At 40.4% G+C, this 24,109-nt stretch overlaps 1 protein-coding gene across 11 annotated transcripts in view; it reads right to left on the reverse strand.

The window, feature by feature from the left end:
• Window positions 1-24,109, reverse strand: part of STAU2 (staufen double-stranded RNA binding protein 2) — a 217,662-nt gene that overhangs the window by 76,386 nt on the left and 117,167 nt on the right. For 6 of the 11 annotated variants that reach the window (XR_007772627.1, XM_050940896.1, XM_050940895.1 and 3 more), the window contains one exon: window positions 15,650-15,763. The exons of 1 other annotated variant lie outside the window; for it this stretch is intronic. Coding sequence is in view for 9 of the 10 variants with exons in the window: in XM_050940896.1 (XP_050796853.1) it covers window positions 15,650-15,763 (114 nt within the window). In the remaining variant the exon portion in view is untranslated. Of the gene's footprint in view, window positions 1-13,918; window positions 14,009-15,649; window positions 15,764-24,109 lie in introns of those variants that run through there. 4 more of the 11 variants (XM_050940887.1, XM_050940892.1, XM_050940891.1 and 1 more) reach the window with 3 other exon arrangements.

Raw genomic sequence — 24,109 nt, forward strand, 5'->3', positions numbered from 1 at the left:
GGAGACAAAGTCTAGAACAGAGGATCTTCCTTTCAATGGAAATGGTCTATTCATGTTAAAACTGATGAAGTTTTAGAAAAAGATGAAAGAAACACAGTCTACCACAAGATCTTTGAAATTGTTACAAATTTTTACAAGAAGAAATCCTCCTCCTCTGTTTAGATATCACAGGCACTACAACCTGTGTTGTTGTTGTTGTTCATTTTACTATACTCAGAGAAGACAGTAGTAACAAAATCATTGGCAATCTTTCTCTCAGTTTCAACAGAGGAAGAGATCCTTCAAACTTCAGATGAAGACGAAGGCCTCTTCAGCTACATCTTTGTTGCCTAATGTTACACTACAAGTGTGACATAAGGATCAAGAGCTGCAAACCAATCTTGGAATATTCTACCCCTGTTTTTGGAGACTAGGACTATAAATAGGTGTTTTTAAGTGTAAATGTGAAGAGTAAGTAAATATAATTATGTGTGAGAGTGTGGATGGACACACACACACACAAACAGGCTTGGGCATTATCAGAAGCATCATTTTGTTGTTCTGTAACAGGAGCCAAGAACATATGAGATGGCCTTAAGAACTTGACAGTCTTGATATTACTCCTTGTTCTCCACCTTTGGAGAAGAAGCCATTCTACCACAGAGTCCAAGATGAGCTCCAGAGAAGGATAGGATTTTCAAAAGTCCCCAAAAGTATTAGGATCAAAAATCCCATTGAAAATCAATGACACTTGTGCTTCTAACTCAATCAGGTGCTTTTGAAAATCCCTCCCAAAGACTTTTAACATGCCAGTGCTGCTTCAAAGCCACAGTGACCTGAATATTTGCCACCTGCATAACACTTTGAGATTTTGCAGCAATACTTGAAACCTGCTCCAATGAAGCAAAATCCTTACTGGTGATGGGACAATCATTCAACCTTGGAATCTATTTAAAGGCTTTGTGATCCGCCTTTGAGTCAGACTTGTTGGAGAGGCTAGGAAAGCACATCACTCCACCCATGATCTGATGGCAACGTCTGAACAGATTCAACAGTGTTATGATACTCGACAAGGCGGACAAGGCAATGTGTTTGCTCATCTGTCATCAGCTTCTTCTGATGGTGCATTTTAAGCCAATGGACTGTGTTTGCAGTAGGCTAGTCTTTATTTTCCCTAAAAAAGGAAATACTGACCACTATGAAAAATGCAAACCCCAGGAAACCTTCCTAAAGAGATCCCAAAGTAGGCAAAAGTAAAAACTAAGATGAAATGTATCTGTATATTTTTATATATATGTATTTTTTCTAGTTGCTTTCCTCTGTCTTTCATGGGCAGCACTGTATTGGTACTTGGGGTTCACAGTTGCTTTAGTGCTAGGAAGCTGACACCCTTGTTTCTGAATTTGATAAAATGATATCAATTAGTCCCGTCTTACAGTAGGCCAAAATAATCCGGAACAACTCTTCTATTTAGCAAATGAGAGGGATCCTGCTGGTACAGAAGCACTAATATATGAATGTAACCAGTGATGATCTGAGCTGGACAGGAAGGATTAGAAAATGGGGAAAGTACCGGTACATTATAAGGACTCTGCACAGCAGAGAGTTACCTTATGAAGATTTTGGTAATCTCAAGTTTCCAAGAAAAAAACAGGGGAGGTGATTCCCTCTTCTTTTCTTGGGTAAAGTGAAGGAACTTTCTGTCAGGAACCAGTGATTAAAGAAAACATAACGGGGAGAGGTGGTACAATTGGCATTTGGTTGGGAGATGGAGCCAGAATTTAGGTTAGAAAAGGCCCAAGGCAGGATGCAGACACCACCTGTTTCTCTGGCATCCTTAAGGCCTTTTCGATCCTTATCTTATACCCTGAGCAGACAGGTGCTAGGAGGGAAGCTAGTTTGAACAACCTGTTCCCAGCAAAAAAGATTTACATTTGTTTCTTTTTTTCCCTCTTGTAACATAAGTTATACAATGCTTTGCTGTTCCCGTGTGATTATTAATAACTCCTGACATCTTCACCATAGCACTAGTATGAAAAAATTTACAATTAAGTCCTGGCTGCTTTGAAATCAATGGCAAAGCTTCCTTTGACTTCAATGGGGCCAGGAATTTATCCTCAGTTTGTATCATGGATCCAGCTGGCATATGACAGAATGATTATGTAGTTAAACTATGCCACCTTGTTTGCACTAGGTAAGCACGTAATGTTGGTCAAGTGACTTCACTAAGTAACAAGCGAGAAAACCAGATGACAAAGACTGTCCTGACAGACACGTGATTCTTCAGTACGTGGCATGTACGCAAACTCTTATTTTAGCATGCAAAATGCTTATGTAAATACTATGTATACTTTAGGTGGCGGGTGTGTTGTGTTTAAATGCCAATTATATAATCAGTTTGCCTATTGAGCAATTTCACTGGATGACAAGTGATTAAACAGGTTGTCAATGAACAGATTCTGGATTACTTCAATTAGCATTTGGAATGTGCCACGAACAGCTCTGGCAGGTACTGCATGCAGCTTGCATGGGTAGTAAACTAAACATTAAAGTGTGGGTGTCAACAACTTTTTAGGGACACCACAATCTGCCTAAGACGGATGAACCTAAAACACTAAAAGATTAACTAGTTTTTAGTTGTTAATAATTTTTATTTACAATTCTTGAAAATTTTACCAGATGCTCATCCACTGGTTAATAGGTTTTGTCTTCCAGATGTAGCTATTAAGATGAGGTTACCACCACCAGAAAGATTGAAATGAAACTCTCCAATAAGAAGCCGAGTCCCTAGCCAATTCCAGCTTCCGAGAAAGGTGGGGGGATGTTTGGGGGACTGTGCTTGGGGCTTCATTTTTGTTCTCAACATTTGTCAAGTAGGGGGGATGATAAATATGAAGTTCTACCCATTTCTAACTGCAGAGCTTCCTGTCTCTTACACTCCCTCCACAGCTTGCTGATGCTGCAAGGGAGGAGGGTCTCCACCATGTTATCCATCCCACTGAGCCTCCTTGATGCTGTGAGTGAGGCGAGTTTCCTTTCCTAGTGGGGAGAAGGAAAACGGGTCTTTGTTCCCCAGCCCCCTCAGTAATCTCCATCCCTTCTGAACTTCTCCAGCACTGTCCCTGCAGCTGGTTCTTGCCATTCCAAGCAGCAGCATGAAAGTAACACCACTCTTGAGTTTCACTGCTGTCTGGTTGGATTTGAACAGTAATGGTGAAACTTACAAGTCTTGAAACCGATTAGAGTTGTGGTTACAAACTATGGACAGCAGACCACTTGCTGGTAGACAGCTGGCTAATTACAGATTGCTGGCCCTGCCCCCATGCTTCCACCTGCTATACGGCAGTGAAAGACAGCTAAACATACATTCAATACTTTCCTAATATTGTTGTGTTATATAGCTGTCACAGGGATGTTATTTGGTGTTATTTCAAGGGGAAGGGATGTAGTCAATGAGGCAGTGGGCCTGATTCTCAGTTGCCATGCACTATGTCATTCATTGGTGGGAACTGTAAAACACTGCCAGCTCAGAATGGTGGCATTTCATCCCCACTCTTCACTGCTGAGAATGAATGTACACATGCAGAGCAATGGGGTCTCTGGCTCTGTAACTCTGTTAAGATGGGGGTTACACTATGAAAGTGTGGGACCCTCCGAATGGGATCCCTGGAACTCTCTGTCTGCATACTCAGAAAGGCAATGCTGCTTTGGTTTACATTCTGCTCTCACTTGGAAGGAAATTAGTAACTTATTTTTTATTAAATGAAAGATTAAATTCTGCACATATACATGTGTTTGATCTCATGCTCTCCAGGGAAAGCTTTAGTTGCAGCCAGGGAAGAGCAAACGCTCTGTCATGTACATCCAACATAAAAAAAATAAAAAAAAAAAAAGACAGAAATTAAGTTAATATAAAACAGAAATCAAAAAATAAGGAGAGAATTAATGTACTAAAGCTTCTATCCACAAATGCAAGGAGCATGACAGACACGCAGAAAGTACTAAATAACAGACCATGATCTAGTAGGCATAACTAAAACCTGGTGGGATGACTCTCAGAACTGAAATGTCAGTATAAATTGGTATAGCTAAGGCTGCGAGTTTGTCATGGAGGTCACAGAAGTCACAGATTCCATGACTTTCCATGACCTCCGTGAGTTCTGCAGCAGCTAATGTGGGTGGCCAGCTCAGGCAGACCTTGGGCCAGTCACACCAGCTTCTGCTAGGGCAGTCTCAAGCCACCGTACCTCCCTCCCACAGCAGCAGCAGGAGTTTGGGTGTGGGAGGGGGCTCAGGACTGGGGGTTGGGGACTGAGAGAGGGCAAGGGCTCTGGTTGATGCTTACCCCAGAGGACTCCCCGGAAGCAGTGACAGGGCCTCGGCTCCTAGGTGGAGGTGTGGCGAGGTGGCTCTGTGCACTGCCTCCACCTGCAGGCACTGTCCCGCAGCTCCCACTGGCCATGGTTCCAAGCCAATGGTAGCTGTGGAGCCAGCACTCGGGGCGGAGGCAGTGCACAGAGCTGCCTGGCCACACCTCCGCCTAGGAGCTGAGGGAGGGGGATGTTGCCACTTCTGGGGAGGCGTGGAGCAATGTAGGGAGCCTGCCACTGCACCAAAGGGACTCCTTTGCTGAGTGCCGTCACCCTCACCCCCCAGCACCCATGGCACCCCCGGGCTGCCCTCCCCACTAAAATTTAGTCAAGGGTATCTAGTACAAGTCATGGACAGGCCATGAATTTTTGTTTACTGCTCATGACCTGCTCATGACTTTTACTAAAAATAGCTGTGACTATAACATAGCCGTAGGTACAGCTTATAGGAGATAGAAAAAGAAGAGCAGGTTTCGTGCTAAGATGTCAAAAGTATTTTACAATTCTGTCATAGGATAAACTGTCCCTCTCCAAGCATATTGGAGCCTCAGCTTCAGCTATGTCCAAGTTCCAACAACACTAAAGAGTCTGATTATGAAGTAAATCTGAATAAAAAAATCTTGACAACATTTATTTTGTCACAAAACAAAAATCACTGTGGCTAGAAATTAATGTCGAGTTGTGGCCATCTAAGAATTTCTTCTGTCATGTTGAAAATTGATAGGAAAGTAATTGAGACGAGAAAGATGACGTATTTGCATCCTCATAAGCTTCTTTCTAATGCCATTCATTGTTCTGGCAGTGGTAGTAACAGCCAAAATATTTCTTTTATAGTCTGCAAATCATGACAACCACAGCCTCTGACCTACATATGTACCATTTCCCAGCATGCTCTACAAATATAGACCTTGCACTATATAAAATCAAAACCTATCCCTTCCTGGAGTTCGGCTTTATTAACAGAGATATCAACCATAAGATAACAGAGATCAGCTCAAACCTTGTCCCCAGACTCTGATGTTCCTAGGGTTCCTGCCTTGGAACTGCACTGCCCACATCCTAGATCCTCTCTTTCCAGACAGCCACTCCTGTCTTTGTTATATTCAGGTGGAGTAAAGGCTCACCCACTTCCAAGAGTCTGCATAACCTATTTAACCCTTTCCCAGTAGAATTAACACCTACTAGCAGGGTGGGCAAAGAGTGTTACAGGCAAACACTGCCTGCATGGTACATGCCCCATCCTGGTTTGCTTGTTGTTATTGTCAGGCATCTATATATCTGAGACATGAACTTTTCAGCAGCTGTTTATGAGGCCAGTGTTCACTGCCTCTTGCTTCCTAGTATAGCCCCTTTCTGCCACTGGCAGAAATGCCAATTCCATTAACACCACTTCCACCTCTACTAGTCATCACGTTTATTATTTTTAAACCTAACAATGAAACTGACAATAACGGTGGCTTGTATAAGGTATAAAGCGTTACAGAAACAGGACTCTTAGAAATACCCTACCATGAAGTATGACAACAAGATAATAATGAAAAGAGTGGGATATTTTCTTCAATGTAACTAGTAGGTCAGCTCTAATGCAACACAAGCATTAATGTCAGGATTAAAGCAAGATGCAGAGCCCAGGGCACAGACTAGGCTTCAGAGGGATCGTTCCTTTCACACTAGAAATACAGTAATAAACAGACTAATGTACAGTACTGCCAACTCTAAGAATTGTAAGTTAAATCCCCCGCAATCATGGGATTGGTTTAAAAATAATGAGATTTTAAGGAAACAATACACTGCAATGTTCTTTGGTCTGCTGCCTGAGCCAATCGGAGGAAGCTAACTACCCCGATATGCATGAAATTATTTCACGTTTAAAATTCAGACTTACATGCACAGTATTCCCAACCCAAGTGTTGAAAAATCATGAGTGAGGCCTTAAGATGGTCTTTAAAAATAATTATGTTAGTTCTTTAATTTGTTTTCTGGTTTCTGAGCCTTCAGCACTCAGGCCTGGTCTACACTACGCATTTAAACCGAATTTAGCAGCATTAAACCAAATTAATCCTGCACCCATCCACACAGCGAAGCCTTTTATATCAATATAAAGGGCTCTTTAAACCGATTTCTGTACTCCTCCCCGACGAGGGGAGTAGCGCTGAAATCGGTATTGCCATGTCAGGTTAGGGTTAGTGTGGCCGCAAATCGACAGTATTGGCCTCTGGGCGGTATCCCACAGTGCACCATTGCGACCGCTCTGGAAACCAATCTGAACTCAGATGCACTGGCCAGGTTGACAGGAAAAGCCCCGCGAACTTTTGAATTTCATTTCCTGTTTGCTCAGCGTGGAGCTCTGATCAGCACAGGTGGCGATGCAGTCCCAAGACCAAAATGATCTCCAGCATGGACTGTACGGGAGATACTGGATCTGATCGCTGTACAGGGAGACAAATCTGTTCAATCAGAGCTCCATTACAGAAGACGAAATGACAAAGCATTTGAAAAAATTTCCAGGCTATGATAGACAGAGGCCACAGCACAGTGCTGTGTGACAAGTGTAACGGAAAGCCAAAGAATCAAATGGACACTCATGGAGGAAGGGAGCGGGGACTGAGGACTCTAGCTATCCCACAGTACCCGCAGTTTCCGAAAAGCATTTGCATTCTTGGCTGAGCTCCCAATGCCTGAAGGGTCAAAAACACTGTCCGGGGTGGTTCAGGGTATATCTCGTCAATTTACCCCTCCTCTCCCCTGTGAAAGAAAAAGGAAAAAAAATCGTTTCTCGCCTTTTTTCAATGTCACTGTATGTCTACTGCATGCTGCTGATAGACACGGTGCTGCGGCGATGAACAGCAGCATCCCCTCCCCTTCCTTTCCTGATGGCACACGGTACAACATGGCGGAAAACCATCCTCATCATCCTATGAGTGCTCCTGGTTGGCCTCAGTGAGGTCGGCCGGGGGCGCCTGGGTAAAAATGGGAATGACTCCCGGTCATTCCCGGCAGATGGTACAAAAGGCTTGGTAACCATCCTCATCATAGAAGCTGGAGGCTGAGCTCCATCAGTCCCTCCCCCCTTTTCATGTCTAAAGGAAAGATTCTGTACTCCCTGGACTATCACAGTAGCGGGAGGCTGCGCTCCTCTCCCGCCCCAACCCTTTAATGTCCTGCCTGGACTATCATAGCAGCTGGAGGTTGCCTCCCCCTCATTTCATCTCGCTAAAAAGTCAGAATTTCTTATTCCTGCATTACTTATTACTTCATCACACAAATGGGGGGACACTGCCACGGCAGCCCAGGAGGGTTGAGGGAGGAGGGAAGCAACAGGTGGGGTTGTTGCAGGGACACCCCCTAGAATGGCATGCAGCTCATCATTTCTGCAGGATCTCCGGGGCTCTGACATGGAGTGGCTGTGCTCTATGGTTCTCTAGTACTCTTGTCCCATATTCTAGGCAGGACTGACTCTATTTTTAGACAAAACATAAAGAAGGGAATGACCCGGGGAGTCATTCCCATTTTTGTCCATGCGCCCCCGGATGACCTCAGCGAGGCCAGCCAGGAGCACTCATAACAGCAGCAGACGGTACAAAAAGATTGATAACCGTCATCGCCAATTTCCAAATGCAAATGGTGCAAAATGACTGATAACCATCATCTCATCGCCAATTTACAATGGCAGACGGTGCAATAGGGATGGTAACCGTCTCTGCTACCTTGCAAAGGCAAATGAATGCTGCTGTGTAGCACTGCAGTACCACCTCTGTCAGCAGCATCCAGTACATATATGGTGACAGTGACAAAAGGCAAAACGGGCTCCATGGTTGCCATGCTATGGCGTCTGCCAGGGCAATCCAGGGGAAAAAGGGTGCGAAATGATTGTCTGCCGTTGCTGTCATGGAGGAAGGATTGAGTGACAACATTTACTTAGAATCACTCACGACACTGTTTTTGCACCATCATGCACTGGGATCTCAACCCAGAATTCCAATGGGTGGGGGAGACTGCGGGAACTATGGGATAGCTACAGGATAACTACCCACAGTGCAATGCTCCAGAAATCGACGCTAGCCTCGGCACATGGACGCACACTGCCGAATTAATGTGCTTAGTGTGGCCGCGTGCACTCGCCTTTATATAATCTGTTTTACAAAACCGGTTTCTGTAAAATTGGAATAATCCTGTAGTGTAGACGTACCCTCAGTTCATGTTTTCCATCTTTTCTCTGCAACACCAATACTTCTTTGTTTTTAAACGAAAGCCGGGATTCTCTCATAATTAGTTGATTCTTAGAGCTGGAGCATTAAGAAAAATGCCAAATATCACAAGACGCTTATCAAAATCATGAGCGTTGGCAACACTGTATGGACCTATAATGCACACACAAAAATATGGGTATGCAGGATTCACTGTGCTCAAAGGAGTGAGAGAGCAGCTGTCTTCATGAATTCACAGAGTTTAATGCCAGAAGGGATCATAAGATCATCTAGTCTGACCTCTTGCATATCATAGGCCACAGAATTTCACTCAATTACCCCTGCACTGAACGCAATAACTTGGGGTTGACTAATGTATAACTTGGGTCTTGCTGAAGTACATATCACAGAAAGGCATCCAGTCTTGATTTGAAGACTTCAAGAGATGGAGCACTCAACATTTTCTTTGGTAGTTTGTTCCAATACTTAATCATTCTCACTGTTAAAACAATTAACCTTTCTCTGTTAGATTTAAGAGCCCTTCTTCCCATGAAGGAGTTTATACACTGTATTCAAGTCACCTCTCAATCTCCTTTTTGATATGCTAAACAGATTGAGCTCTTTAATTCCCTCACTGCAAGGCCCTGAAATAATTTTTCTGGCTCCTTTCTGCAACTCCTCTAATATTTCAGTTTCTTTCCCTCTCTATCCATCTACCTTCTTATTCGCTTGTCTTCTCACACTCCATGGCCCACTCAGATTTGCCCAGTCTGCTGTTCTGCACCTCCTCACCATATTTTCCTTTCCTATCCCTCAAATTATCCCTTCTATGTCACATATTGCCCTATATCTCATGTTCCTTCTGCCTCCCGCATTCCTCTTAGCTTCCAAACTATAAAGCCTAAAGACTATCACCATCCCTGAGCGCAGCCTGGCTTCAGCCCACAAGAAACTATAGGGAATTTTACAGAAGGAAGCCTCACTTCTGCCTTCAGCTTCTGTAGGGAAATCGTGACCATCTTAACTGAGGGCAGCTTATGACATAAATTCTATTGAATATTTATAAAAAAAAGTTTGCATGGCTGCTGCTGAATGCTGGGAGATTATGAGAAGCTATTAAAAAAACAAAATATATATTGGGAAACTCCTGACAAAGCTGATACAGGAGAAATCCCAGGACCAAGGGATCTGGGTCACAGCTAGGCTGGCAAGGGCATTAGAGAAACAAACCTGGTTTTACAATTTGTGAATACAGAATAACATTAGCTCTTAGGAACAAATTGCAATTTTTCCCTTTGAAAACAGAATGGAAATTCTTCAAAGCTGACTTTTGACCAAATGAGGTAAGCCTCGGCAGCTAGGGGTTTAGAGTGCAGACCATGCTAATGCCAATCATGTGATCAATCCCAACTAGTACTAATATACTTTTTTTTTTTTTTTTTTGCTGTTTTACCACCATTTCAGAAATGTTTATCTGAATCTGAAATTGCTCAAGTGAATGCAGTTTAATATCAACAGATTATTATTAACAACGACTTAGCCTTAGGCAAATGAGCAAAAATCCAAAATGTAGTACAATAAAACAAAACTAAACCTGGAATTATACAATAATAAAAACATATAAAGAAAGATTAAAAAGGACACAAACCATTAAACTATATATGATCTCCATGACACATGCCTTTCCCTTATTTTAGTAGCTGACCATGCAAATAGGGCATCTACTCAAATCACAGATATATTATCAGATGCCAACAAATATTCTACTTTTTAAGAGGTCATAGAAAAATGCATCCGGGACAAAAACACAGAAAGCCATTTTAACCTCAAGTGGCAATACAGATTACAATGTAATAAATAACCAGTGGTGTCTTCCTCCTGCCCTCAGTCCCATGGACAGAGTCCGTTACATTCCTCGGTGCCAGTATATTGGCCTTCTAAGTAAACTGTCTGTATGGATTGAAAACAGAGAGCTGTGAATGGTCTTTTTAGCAAGTAATTGCACAAACTATCTAAATATCTGGCACATCCATAAGTCTTTTTAACAAGGGGAAAACAAGGTGACATATTTGCAATAGAAACAACTGTCATATCCTATTGCTTATCAATATCCTCTATTCTTGGCTTGATTATGGAGTTCCCATGTTTAAACTTCAATCTAATTATTTCAAATTGTGACACCTAGAGAATGCAAGGAAGTTTGAATATCTTCTAACCAACAAAATTTACATGAGAAAGTCCTGCTGATCTCTTCCTCTAGGCAAGTGCTGGGGGTGCATATCATGGGTATAGTTTGGGAGGGACATGGGGGGCATTGTCTGCCCCCCCCAACTGCAACCCAGGTGACCTGACTGGAGCTATCCCTCACCCCCAAATACAGAAGTCAAACTACGCCTATGGTGCATACTATAATTATAAAGCCAAATATTAATATTGTGATGTTGCACTTTGTGCAGAATAGAACCCATGCCTATCTCAGATCCAAGAAAAGCAGTGGGGATATTATTTGGGAGACTGAGAATCTTCCTAAGATATTTGTTTTGAATTACATCCAGCCTCATGGGATCATTCCATTGCCATATTTCTGTGCTGTACAAAATTTGAGCGCATACCTTAGACACAAAACACACTAAGGACAGGTTCAACTAACTTACCCCCACAGGTCCAGGTAAGATGCAATATAGCGTGGATTGAATTTGAGGCCTTTGCTTTCATTACCTGAAGATGTTGATCCCAGACACCATTTTGCGAGAACCAGACACCCAGGTAAGGGAAAGAGCTAACTTGTTCAGTATATTTCCCATCAATCCTCCATTTATGTAACCGCCATCTTTAGCTAAAGACATTTACTTTAGTTTTTGAATAATTTATTGTGAGGCCCTCCCACTGGCAATATGAACCAAATGCATTTAATAAACTCTTCAGGCCCACTGGTGTTTGTGATAACAAAACCACATCATCTGCGTATAATAAAACAGACACAGAGTGATTCACAATTTTAGGGGACAGAATTCATCCTTTTTTAAGGCTAAAACAACATCATAGATGTTAAAATTAAAACAAAGAGGGGCTAAAAAGACAGGTCCGCCGAACCTCCTATGTAACTGGGATGGAATCTGTTTATTTCCCACACAAGCCTATACTAATCTTGGCAACTGTATGTTTATGAAGAGCTCTCAAAAGAAAAAGTAACTGGGGATCTATTCCAGCAATCTATAATTTGCACTGCAGACAGTCTCTATCAACAGAATCAAAAGCCAATTTCAGATCAACAAAAGCTGAGTACCATTTTCTTTTCTTAGGTGGCACATATTTATAGATCAAATAAAAAAGAAAAACCAATGATCTCTGGTGGAGTGGGCATTTTGGAAACCAGCTTGTTCCTCAGCAAATCATTTACTTTTTTTCTGCCCAACCCTCTTAATCTCCCCCAAAGCTATCTAGTGTACATTTTTAAAACAACATCCAATACACTAACTGGACAGTAGTTCCCTGGATCTTTCCTATTTCCTTTTTTATAAAGTGGAATAATAATACTGGTAGCCCAAACCTGAAGGCATATTAATGTTGGAAAAAAGTTTAGCCAAAACAGGTGCCCACTGATTAACATTCTTTTTAAATACTTCCATAGCAATAAAACCCTCCTTTGGTGCTTCATTACAATGTTGTTGATTAAAAATTTAACTTCTATAAGATATTACAGAACATTCTGGAAGAGAACAGGGAATGGAGGTTACCTGAGCTGATTGTGTTATTATACAGTCTGAAAAAATATTTCTCCCAGATTTGGATGACCAGCTAGCAAGTGTGAAAATGGGGAAGGGAGTAGGGGGTAATAGGCACCTATATAAGACAAAGCCTCGAATATTGGGACTGTCTTTGTAAAATCGGGACACCTGGTCACCCTATCCCAAATATGCTTGGAGATCAGCACTTCAATATTACTCCTAGTCTTCTTGGAACCCATTGCTGCCAATGTCCAGGAATGTATAGAATTTTTAATTTTGACAGCAGATTCTGATTCCTTCCATAGTACTATATGATGTTCTAGCTTTTTTTTTTTCCTTTTCTTTCAGCAATGTTTTAGAAAGCACTCTAGAATTCACTAGTTTTGTGATGGGATCTTGTGAACTGGCTTTCCTAACCTCCCTGGCCATAACCTGTAACTGTTTTTACTGACAAAAACAATCATGCAGTACAAAATAAGGTTCAACTCCAAACAAGAAGTTACAAGAAACAAAAAAATCAGAAAAAATTAGCGTGGGCATCTTCTATACATCACTGGAAATGGAAAAGATTGATTGACTGGAAAACTGCTGATCAACTCTTAACATACTTGAAAAATCCACTCATGGTGGATTATAACTATACTGCTGGGTAACCACGCTACTTTTAGACAAGCATAATGAAGATGTTCCTAAGTTACAGTGGATAATGCAGACCCAGAAAGTAGACTCCAGCACAGGAAATGCCATTCTGGACTTCTTGAGAGGAAGAAGTGACCATTATCAGATCCAAGATACTACTCAATTTCACCAAACTAAGGAAGTGGCTCATAACAACAATAAAAGATGAAGATATGGAAAGATGTATTAGGTCAAGTAGTCCAACCTTCTGCCACACTAGGGTTGTTAGTGCTAGTTACCAATATACTGTAGTTTAATATATATTTATATGATGGGTTCCATCACCTCTCCAGAGGAACTATTTTATTCTCTCAGGTCATTTTCCATGATATGCAACCTGAATTTATAGGATTTAGATTTTAGGAATGAAAATTGGGCAAAATTAAGAAATCTAGTGAGCAAGCTGTGAAGGGAAGATGTATTAAAATCTACAAGTGTGGAAAAAACCTGGGGGATCCTAAAAGCACCACAGGTCAGATCCTCAGCTGGTGTAAATTAGCATATGTCTATTAAAAATCAAAGGACTTGTTTGATTTACACCAGTTGAGGATCCAGCCCGTCATAACTAACATACAGTGCAAAAGACACAATGTGTAAGAAACAGCAAATATGAGTTAAGACAGGTTTCCCAATAATTTAATGTTTATTGTGAACTGGTGCCTTTTATGACTTCATTTCAAATGTAAAATTGAGATCCTTCATCCTAACAAATCCACAGTAGCTTCTCTCTTTATTTTTGCAAAATCTACAGTATTCATTGACACTATATAAAACCATTATAATGAAAATTGTAACTGATCAATTACAATCATATCAGGTGAGAGGGGAAAGAGATTTTTAGTCAGACTGTTTAAAACTCGAATGTTATTCATTTTATGTTAAATGACTTAACTCAAGCATCTGATAAATTGGGAGAAAAGTTTTATTTGTTAATGAGTCATTCTCCTCTGCCACTGCAGATGGCAGCTAGCAATGCTTCCCTTCCAGCTTTCTAGTTCCCCAAAACAATCACAGGCAGCCCATCTCCACTGTGGGGCACCAGATAGAGGAGGAGTTCCCTCAACACCTGTGGAGGAACAGAGAGAGAGAGAGAAAAAACCAGGCTCTCCTAACAATTCCATGGATCTAGTGGGCCATCCCACCTCTGGGATAACAGTCTTTTCCTGCTGCTAGATAGTGTAGGTAGTCCTGTAGTTCAAGTGCAGGTACTCAAGTGCACTGCAGATTCAGGGATCAAGCCCTGCTGATGTTGCATGGTGGGGGATCATTCTTACAGCTGTACATAATATTTCCTTTTAAAAACACTTAGGAAATTACATTAAAAAAACTATAGTAAAATAACATTTTTTCAACCTAAGTAACATTGTTTCATCATAGCTTTTTAAAACAAAATGTAATTGTTTAGATAACTTTTAAGGTGATTTCTATTTAGAAGGTGATTTTCTCTTTATAAGCCATGCTGTTGCCTAAATAAATGCCAAGCCAAGGCCGAGTTGACTAGTAGCCCAGAATGTAGTTGTTACCAAATTGACAGGGACCACCTCAAATCCTTGCAGAATATTGATAGGTCTAAATATTGTATCTGAGACATAACTAGGATAAAAAGGGGGTTTTACTGAAAGATAAGCTGAAAGAGTTTGGAACAGTATAAACAACTTGCTGGATGAAATGAGAGGTTGAGGGGAATATGTTTGTTGAATCACTAAGATATTTACCATAGTTTACCATTACAGTAAAGTACCACGTAGTTGTGAGTCACTACTTTATGAACAGGAAGAATCCTCAAGCTATTATATAAATAACTAAAGGGATTTGTTTATATTAACAGCTAGCTCCCTACAAATTTCCATTTAATTCTTTTAACCTAAAACATGGCTAAGAGTGTCTGAACCTTTTCCCCAAACATAACTCATTTTGATCATTGCCAAGAAGACATCTCCTTCTCCCTGAAAGAAGCTTGCATTTAGGCTGACAAAGTGTATGACATATTTAGTACAAATTAAAGATGACTTGCAAAAGCAAATAAAAACTGCTTGTGCCCATTTTTGTTTTCTTCTTATATATACCCAGGGTCTGAAAAGTGCAATGTTTGATTTTACTGTTTTATTTGACTTTTTTGCATTAGAAATACCTGAAGTATTAAAGTCTTGTCATCTTCCACGTTAAATAGAGGACTGTTTTGGAGAACTATAGAACTAGAATGGAAGTCTCCTCAGATCTCATCTGAAGTGGCAAGGAAGAAGGAATGATTAACAAAGAAAAATTTTGTCCAAGGAGTTTGCCAGAAGCTTGAGTTAAATAAAAACAAACAAAACAAATTTGAGCTTTTCTCCACTGCAAAGCTGCCAGTCTCTTGTCACTTATGATGCTGTCATCCCTCTATTTCTCCAGTCATCCATAAAATCAGGGTGGATAAGACCTAATATTACTAACATAAAAAACCAACCTAGCAGATCCCTTACACACCAGGTTAAACCCAAAACATTCAGGTTTTCTTTATATATCTTGAAGAAACAAAAGAGGGCACAAACGCTATTTCCTCTCCTTTGTGGTTCACCTTAAGGATTTTATTGTGGCAATACAGGCAAATGGTGGTGGCAAGAACATGTCACAAATAAAGCAGTATTTGTGCAAAGGTGAGATTTAGTAATACTGACATCTTAGTTGGCCTTATTAAATAGATATGTGTGGGGTGAGGGTATTATACCTGGTCATGGCTGGCTTCAATGGAGCTTCCGATACCATGGAAAGTCATCTGCACAGGAGACAATGTCAAACAGGTCATACACTCTTTGCCATTTTGTCTATCACTGTAGTGTACCTATAACAGAATAACATAAGTAATCTGCTAAACACCGGATTCCATATGGGAGTCATGCTAAATTAATCTGTCCCTTTCCAACAAGTTTGTAAAGGAATTCAAAACATTTACACTGAATCCAGTTTTAATATAAAACAAGGAATGTGCAAAATATTCTGTGTATACACATGGCTCAGCTGGGGACAAATTTCAGTTGTTAATCAGTTTCTTGGTCCCTCTTTAGGCACAATGTGCTGCAGAGCTTAGGAACCTTGAGGCTCAATTAAGGATGTTGTTACAGACCTAAGAAACTAGGTCCAAGTTTCAGTTTTGAACTTATGTGTTATTTTTAATACCCTTTTATAGATCAGTTAAAAAACTTTAGTGTAAATTACTATGGTCTCCACAGACTTGCACTGACTAGAGCTGGTTGGGAATTTTTTCGATGAAACTTTTTTCATCTGAATATGCCAGTTTATCGAAAAAGAAATTTTTTGCAACAAAAGGGTCAGTTACAACAAATTTCTTGACAGAATGTTGAATAAAACTTTTTGAAATTGCTGAAATATTTCATTTTGACATTTTCTAAATGAAAATTCTGGATTTCCAGTTCAAAAAGACATTTAGTTTAGAAACTTAATCCAGTTATCGTAAAAACATTTTTAAATGGTCAAAAATGAAACATTTCAAAATTATTGAAACAAATTTGACCTGAAATGAATTTTTCAAAACAATTGACCAGAAGTTAATCTCCTCCTCCCCTTATCCACACACATTTTTGATCCACAAAACTTCTGAAGATTTCAACTTCTCATTCCCATTTGGGATGGGAAAATTTGTTTTGAAATCACAAAATTTTTCACAGGATGGGGAAATCATTTTCCATCCAGCTCTGGCACTGACATTACTTTTAATTTTTTCACTGCAATGTGATCTCTGTTGAAATGCACTGTTTGGCATTGCAATATGGTTATCATAGACATGAATTTTAGATCGGTTTTTCTTTGTAATCAAATCAAAATGACTCATAACATGGGGAAGGAAGTCACATTTTTATAGCTGTCTATCTTATCAATCTCTATTGGTATCAAAAAGCACACACTGATCAGAATCTTGAATGGAATATACAGGAAGATACTGGTCCTACTGGATTTTCCCCTTTGTCTTTTGGTCACCTTAAAACAGCTCTTAAACCTTCTACAGAAAGAGAACCGTCTTCTATCTTGAGGCAAAATGAAGCCAAGCATCTCCAATGTTTTATTAGTAGCAACAGGGTTTGCCACTCATGCTGAACTGATGAAATATTACAATCTGCTTTGTAGCTCCTGGCTTCTTGACAGGCAGATAAAGCACTTTGTTCTACAAAAGGGGTGGAATTTAGTTTATGGTGGTAATTTACATTGGTTACCTGACCCCTGTCAGAAATGGAAAGGGAGATTAGTCCTACTGGAGACAGACATTTTAGGCTTGTACCTATTTACAGCTGTACGGCTATTGGGGAAAGGTTATGTGACAAAGCCTCATCTTTACATTGAGGTTAGAAATTTGAATATTATTATTTCTGTGGACAACTAGGAGCCATATTAAATGATCGCAAGGGTCTGTGAAATTGATTGACATATAACACTGGATTGTGCACTGAGTAACTGTATGCCTTGTGCCTGATTCTTCTCTCTTACCGGATAAACTGTGAGTAGTTGAACTGAGGAGTTATACCAGTGCAAAACTGGTTTAAGTGAGAGGATAATGATGCCATCAGCATGTTGCAGAGTTAACCTTATTGATCATGCTGACTCTTGTATATGTGTGGCCAAATGGGCTCTGAGATCTATAATGTGAATTTTTCCTTGTGCTAGGCATAAAAATACTGATTTCACTCAACCTCTTGTTACAGCTATCTGGATCATCCCTCTTCCCCCTCCCCTCATCCACCTCCACAACATGTGCCTACTAAATTGCTTATGGCTGTCTGCCAGAAAAGTCATACTACTTACTGAGAAACCACAAGAGGCCCCTTCACATATACAATGGCTCAACTCTGATTGATCGAAAGAATTATGAAGGTATGAAATTGGGCTTACAAACATTAACTGAAGTTCTCTAAATATCAGGACTACTGTTATTACAAGAACGTATCAGGAACCTATAACCATAGTATCTAGTTGCAAATCCAAATACTGCTGAATATATGGTGTAGGGAGAGTGGGCCAGGGAAGCCTCGGGATGATTCTGCATCTCCAGCATGCCATAGAGCAGGCACCAGGATTAGGCCCCAAATAAGCCAAAACTGATTTTAATCAGTAAGTGCTATTGTAATCACACACACACAGTGGAGCAGATACATATCGTACAGTGCACAGGGAGGTCTGGAGCAAGGAATTTTTTTTTAATGAGTGTATATGAACAAATTAATTGATCATAGAAATAACTGCACAAATGTAACTAGCTACTAGAACAAGAAATGTGATAAACTCAGTGTTTTAATTATCTCCCTTTCTGAGCTAAGCACTGCTGAATGAGCTTCGTGATGCACGCTGGTCTAGTCCAATGGGTCGGGCCATTATTTAGAAGTTTCTCAGCCACTTGCAGCCTTCAAAACATCTCTTGCTAACGTAAGATATCCTCATTTTAACCAGATTCAATGTTTTCTTCATCAATCTACCATTTCCCTGAGCTAGGAACTGATGCGTGCTAGGGAGTCGGAAGGAAACAGAACATAGTTCTTCAGCCAGATTTCTCTGGCCTGTCATACAGTCTGCAAAACACAGTATTTGTCATAGAGATCTATGCTGCCGTTGGAAAACAATTGTGTTACTGGCTTTGTTGTTCTCCTGGGCTGAAGTGGCTCACCTGCATAGCATCTGGGAACACAAGCACTTCATTGACAGAATGCAGATGGAGACATCCAGGATGGAGGAAGGTAGCTGACTATACATGACTACAGGGGTACCAGGGAAGGAAGGAAGAACTGGCTGCTTTGTGAGGAGAGTGGCTGCTGACCACCCCGGGCAGCAGACACTGCTCCATCCCCACCCAGGCTCATCTGAGCTAAGAACTGGTATGCAATACTGGCAGCTGGAAGAGAGGACCAGATCTCTGTGGCTGATGATGGGGAACCACCTGTCTCCAAGCCTGGAAAGCTCACATCTACCACCCACAAGAGGGAGAGACAAAGGGTGGTGGTGGTCGGGGACTCCTTTCTGAGGGGGGCAGAGGTGTCCAACTGCCAACCTGATCTGGCATTCCAGGAAGTGTGTTGCCTGCCCAGAGCCTACATGCAAGACATTATGGAAAGGATGAGGACCATCCATCTGCTAATTCATGTGGACACTAATGATACTGCAAGGTAGGACTCTGGGCAGATCAGCAGTGACTACAAGGCTCTGGGAGTGAGACTAAAGGAGTTTGGGGCACAGGTGATGTTCTTGTTGGTTGAGAGTAAGGGCACAGGCAAGGACACATATATCCTGGAAAGGAATGCATAGCTGCACAGATGGCACTGGCAAGGCGAGTTGGGCTTCCTTGACCATGGGATGCTGTTCTGGGAAGGAAGACTACTGGAGTTCACCTGAGCAACACGGAAGAGCATCTTCATGAACCAACTTGCCAACCTAATGACTAAGGCTTTAAACTAGGTTCAAAGGGGACAGGTGACAAAAGCACATAGGTAAATTTAAAAAAGTGATCTTGAAAGAGGGCTGGAAGTTTGAGGGAGTGTGCGGTGGGAAGGAAGGTGAGAATGGAAAATTACAATAGGTTCATAGGAGCAACAAGAGGAAATTCAATGGTATACTCTGCTCAACATCTCAGATGCTTATAAACAAATATAGGATATGAACAGGAAAAACTGGATGTCTTAGTACGCAATCTAAATTATGACTTAATTGGCATCACAGAGACTCTGTGGGATAAATCATGACTGGAATATTGGTATAAAGGGGAATAGCTTATTCAGGAAGGATAGGCAGGGGGAAAAGGGAGAAGGTCTTGCATTGTACATCAATATATATAGTTGTTCTACAGTCCAGAAGGAAGTGAGAAGCAGAACAGTTGAAAGTCTGTGGGTGAAGATAAAAGTGGGGAGAAAAAGGGGTAATGTTGTGGTTGGGGTCTGCTATAGGCCACCAAATCCGAAGGATGAGGTGGATGAGGCATTTCTAAAACAAACAACAGAAACATCCAAACCACAAGACCTGGTAGTAATGGGGGACACTATTTGAAGGCTGACCAAGTATTCTTAGCAGCAGCCTCAGAATCTGAGATTGGGGAGTGGCAGTTGAGGGCTGGCCAAGTGCTCTGAGTGTTTACATTGTAATTACTAAGATTAATAACTACAATAATACTTTGCATTTGAAGTTCCTAAGTGCCTATAACTCAAGGGCCCCAGAGTGCTTTACTAACGTTCATCTTTACCATACTTGTCAGGCAGGCAAGTACTATTTGTGCAGAGAGGTTAAGTGACCGGCCCATATTCATTCAAGGAGTGAGTGGCAGTGCATGAAATACAATCAGGCTTCAGTTCCCTTTTCTAATCCACTGACCATGTTCATTCTCCTTATATTTAGGAAGTAAAAATAAAAAGATTATGAGCAGCAAATACTGTCCAGGTTCACCGCCTCGTTTTAAGCTTTAGTGTTTGAAATAAAGAGAAGCTCATATATGAACTCTGGCCACTTTTAGGAGTAAGCAGCTACAAAATTCAATTTAGTAAAATTTGAAGTAATTTGTTTAAATTTTTTGTTTTATAAATAACAGCAGCCTCTGTAAAGAGAAGTATCATGAGTCTGGTAAAGGAGTGTCTGTGATACATAATGATGCTAATAGTTGTAAAGTTCTGAGCAAAAATTTCAGAATCCTGAGCAGATTTGGGCTAATGTGTGTATGTTTCTATGCAAGAAACATGCTACTGAATGCACTAGGAAACATCCCAGACCCCAGATTCAAATCATGGGCTATATCCTGGCTGCCTCCTTCTCAGAAGCACACATCAGGATGTAGTCACATATTCATGCTCGTATGCTCTTTGTTGTGGCAGTGGCAGCTATGCACCACCCTGCACAGATTATTCCAGCGAGGAGCACAAATCTATATGGTTTGACTGTGTGTGCTGTGTGCAGGGCCATGCTGGCCAGAATATGGATGCGTATTAATATTGCTTTTGTAGCATTTGTGTGTGTCAACTCTGAAGCCAGTTAATAACTGGGCCAAAATTTGGCTTTTGTCTTTACTACTCTGTTACTAGAAAAGAGTTTAATTGTATATTCTACTTTGATGGGATGTTATGTGTTTCAAAATATTTATGTTTACCACGTTACAACTGAATGCAAGATGACATAGCCAAAAATTTTCACTTTGCAGACTAGTTTAATAATGGAAAATCCAAGTGAGGCTGTGTAAAAATACATCAGAATTTATAGAGTCGTTACAGGATTACTACTAGTGTAGCACTACAGTAAAAATTTAGCCTTCTGTTACTTTGTATATTGAGTATAAAAACACACCCCTTGATTCTTGAATCTAGTTTTACTGCTATGCCATTCTCCAGTTACACATACAGTAGTGACAGTAATTGTCAAATAATATTACAGGTTTTACTTCACACCTTTCAACAACTCAGTTTACAACAAAGGTCCAAAATGCCATTACAGATATATTACACCTATTAACCATGGCTCTGATTCTGCACAAATGTGTGTGTGCTTAACTTCAAGCACATGAGTAAGTCTCATTGCCTTCATCGGACTACTCATGGGCTTAAAGTTAAGTATGTTTGTTTGCAAGAACAGGGCCTGTGCTGCTGTTCGTCACAATTATTCAGAAGAAGATACCTGTTATACTAGTTGTCAATGGATCAGACTAACTATAATGCACTAAACTGCTGTTTGAAAATAAGGTAGCTTTATGATAACCAGACACTGAATGGGAAAAATAAAAAAATTCCACAAAGAGACTTTCACACACTACAGCTTAGCTGTTCACAGTTTGAAGCACAAATTCTGTCTGGCCAAACACTTTCATTCTTGACCATTTATTAGCCTAAAAAATAATGTGAACTACAAAAAAAAAAAAGTCATGTGTGACACTGGAGTTCATGTTTCAAACCAAAAAATACACTGATTCAAAGTACCAGCAGGAGTCTCAGAATGCTAGACAGAAATAAACTGGCTAATAAAATGCCATTATGTTCAGCAATACACAAATCTTTAGGATTGACAGGCCACCAGGGCCATTCTGTTAGAACAAAAGATGGCATTTCTTTAAAATCTGTCCTTAAATTCAGAGTGCCAAATTCTGCCTTCAACTATTCTAAATTTACATCATTGTAACTTCGATGATTTCAGACAGGTTACTCCAGATTTCTGTTGGTGAACAGAGAGAATGGTAAAGAATTTTGATTCATATGACAGTCTTACAACTATTTTCCTTCCATTTAACTTTTTGTTGAATTGTTTATTTTGGCCACATTTCTCCTTACTATTTTATTTATGTTAACTGTATACTCACAGTAATTGGATTTGCTATTTTAAGCAGTAAGAGATAGCTTTAAAAAATAGTGCTCATACTTTGGTCCACTTCTGTTCCAATGACAAATAGTGTTGGGAAGCTACACAATAATAAATCTGGTTTACATATATACACTGATGAATTCAAATCATTTGTGACCCAAGCTCAGATGCAGGAGTTTCTACCATGTATTAGTCTAGCAAATAAGGTGTGAATCTTTTAATTCTCCTTAACTCTCCCCCCGCCCATACACACACCCCTTTTGCCCCAATGTTAGAATTGACTACATCTGATAGGGAATGGCACATGAAATATCAAGTTAAAACATTGCTTACTGGTCTTAGTAGCTACCTTACAATTTGACAGAGAGCAGAGTGGAGGGGGCATACAGTGCAAACAAAATGAGGAGGGTAAAAAGACCCAAAACATGAAAAACAATTACAAAATGATGGAGTATAAATGCAAAAAGCAAGACCCAGATGAAAATATTTTTCTCAGTCCCAGATGAAAAAATAAGACATAAAAATAAAAAGAAAAATCACAAAAAAGCATTGAATCAAACTGTTTCCTGCAATGCTGGAGTTCCTTGATGTAGTGGGATTACTAAATATAGTATTTTACTAATCTCAGCAGGGAGCTGGCTAACTGCATGCCTGTCAGATGTTTCTAATGGTTACCCCCTGTGGAAAAAATCTAAGGAGAGCATGAAAAACACCCACATTTAAGAAAGACCCCTTGCTAGATCATTAAGGAAAGATAAAGGCCTGTACATTCATATGTGATATATAACACAATCATTGTGTCAAGAAAACATATGTTTGATTAGTATGCCTCAGGTTCATTAATCGCTGTGTCCACTTCACAGCAGTGGGCAAAGTTTCCATTGTAGCTACTGCATGGAAGAGTAAAGATACTCGGTAGCTAAAAGACTGACAGTTCAGCACTAAATCTTGGGATATTCATAACATGCTCCCTGCTTGTAGAGCCAGCATACTAGCTGTATAACAGGCTTAAATCTTCATTAAAACATACAGTACTAGGTTTTTGACTAAGAAATAAACACTTGCTGCACCATAGATAGATAGCTTAACAAACAGGTTAAGGTAGGTAGGGTGACCAGATGTCCTGATTTTATAGGGACAGTCCTGATTCAGGGCTTTTTCTTATATAGGCACCTATTACCCCCACTCCGTGTCCCAATTTTTCACATATGCTATCTGGTCACCCTCATCATAGGTTACCAGAACAGGTTTTTATATTGCTGGTTATAGTGGAGTGGACACTTACGTTGCTGTATATAAAAACTTTTGTACACAGTGAACTGCAGTAGGTAAAGATGGAAAAAACTGATTAGATCAGAACATAATTCCCCTGAAGATACATCAGATATTTATTAAACTAATTCTGCACTTGATCGTAGTCAAAAAGGCTTGTGCCTCATTTAGTTATATATCCTCCAAACATAAGTCTCTTGTTCTCAGTGGTGGCTGTGACTTTAAAAGCTCATACATACATCCATTGTGCTCAGTCAAGTGAGAAAGGCCTAGCCACTGACCTTCCCTGTCTCGTCCTTGTAGTCACTGTGATGCTCAGTTCCATCTGAGAGGAAAGTAGGGCTTCAGCCACTGTAGTTGCATGGATCACAATGCAGCAAGATGTGTACAGTAACAATTTATCTTTCCTCTATTACTAGATAATATGTGCTGGGAATTAAGGTGTCAGAATGGCACGCCTAAGTTTCACATGTAAAACAAGCAACAATGTTTTCAATTGTTGCCACTCATGACTGCAAGGACAACTCTGTGCCTGAACAAGAGGGCCAGCGTTCATTTCCTACAAATCTAGTTACGGAGGGATATATTT

Source organism: Gopherus flavomarginatus, chromosome 2 (assembly GCF_025201925.1).
Source record: "Gopherus flavomarginatus isolate rGopFla2 chromosome 2, rGopFla2.mat.asm, whole genome shotgun sequence".
Taxonomy (NCBI): Eukaryota; Metazoa; Chordata; order Testudines; family Testudinidae; genus Gopherus; species Gopherus flavomarginatus.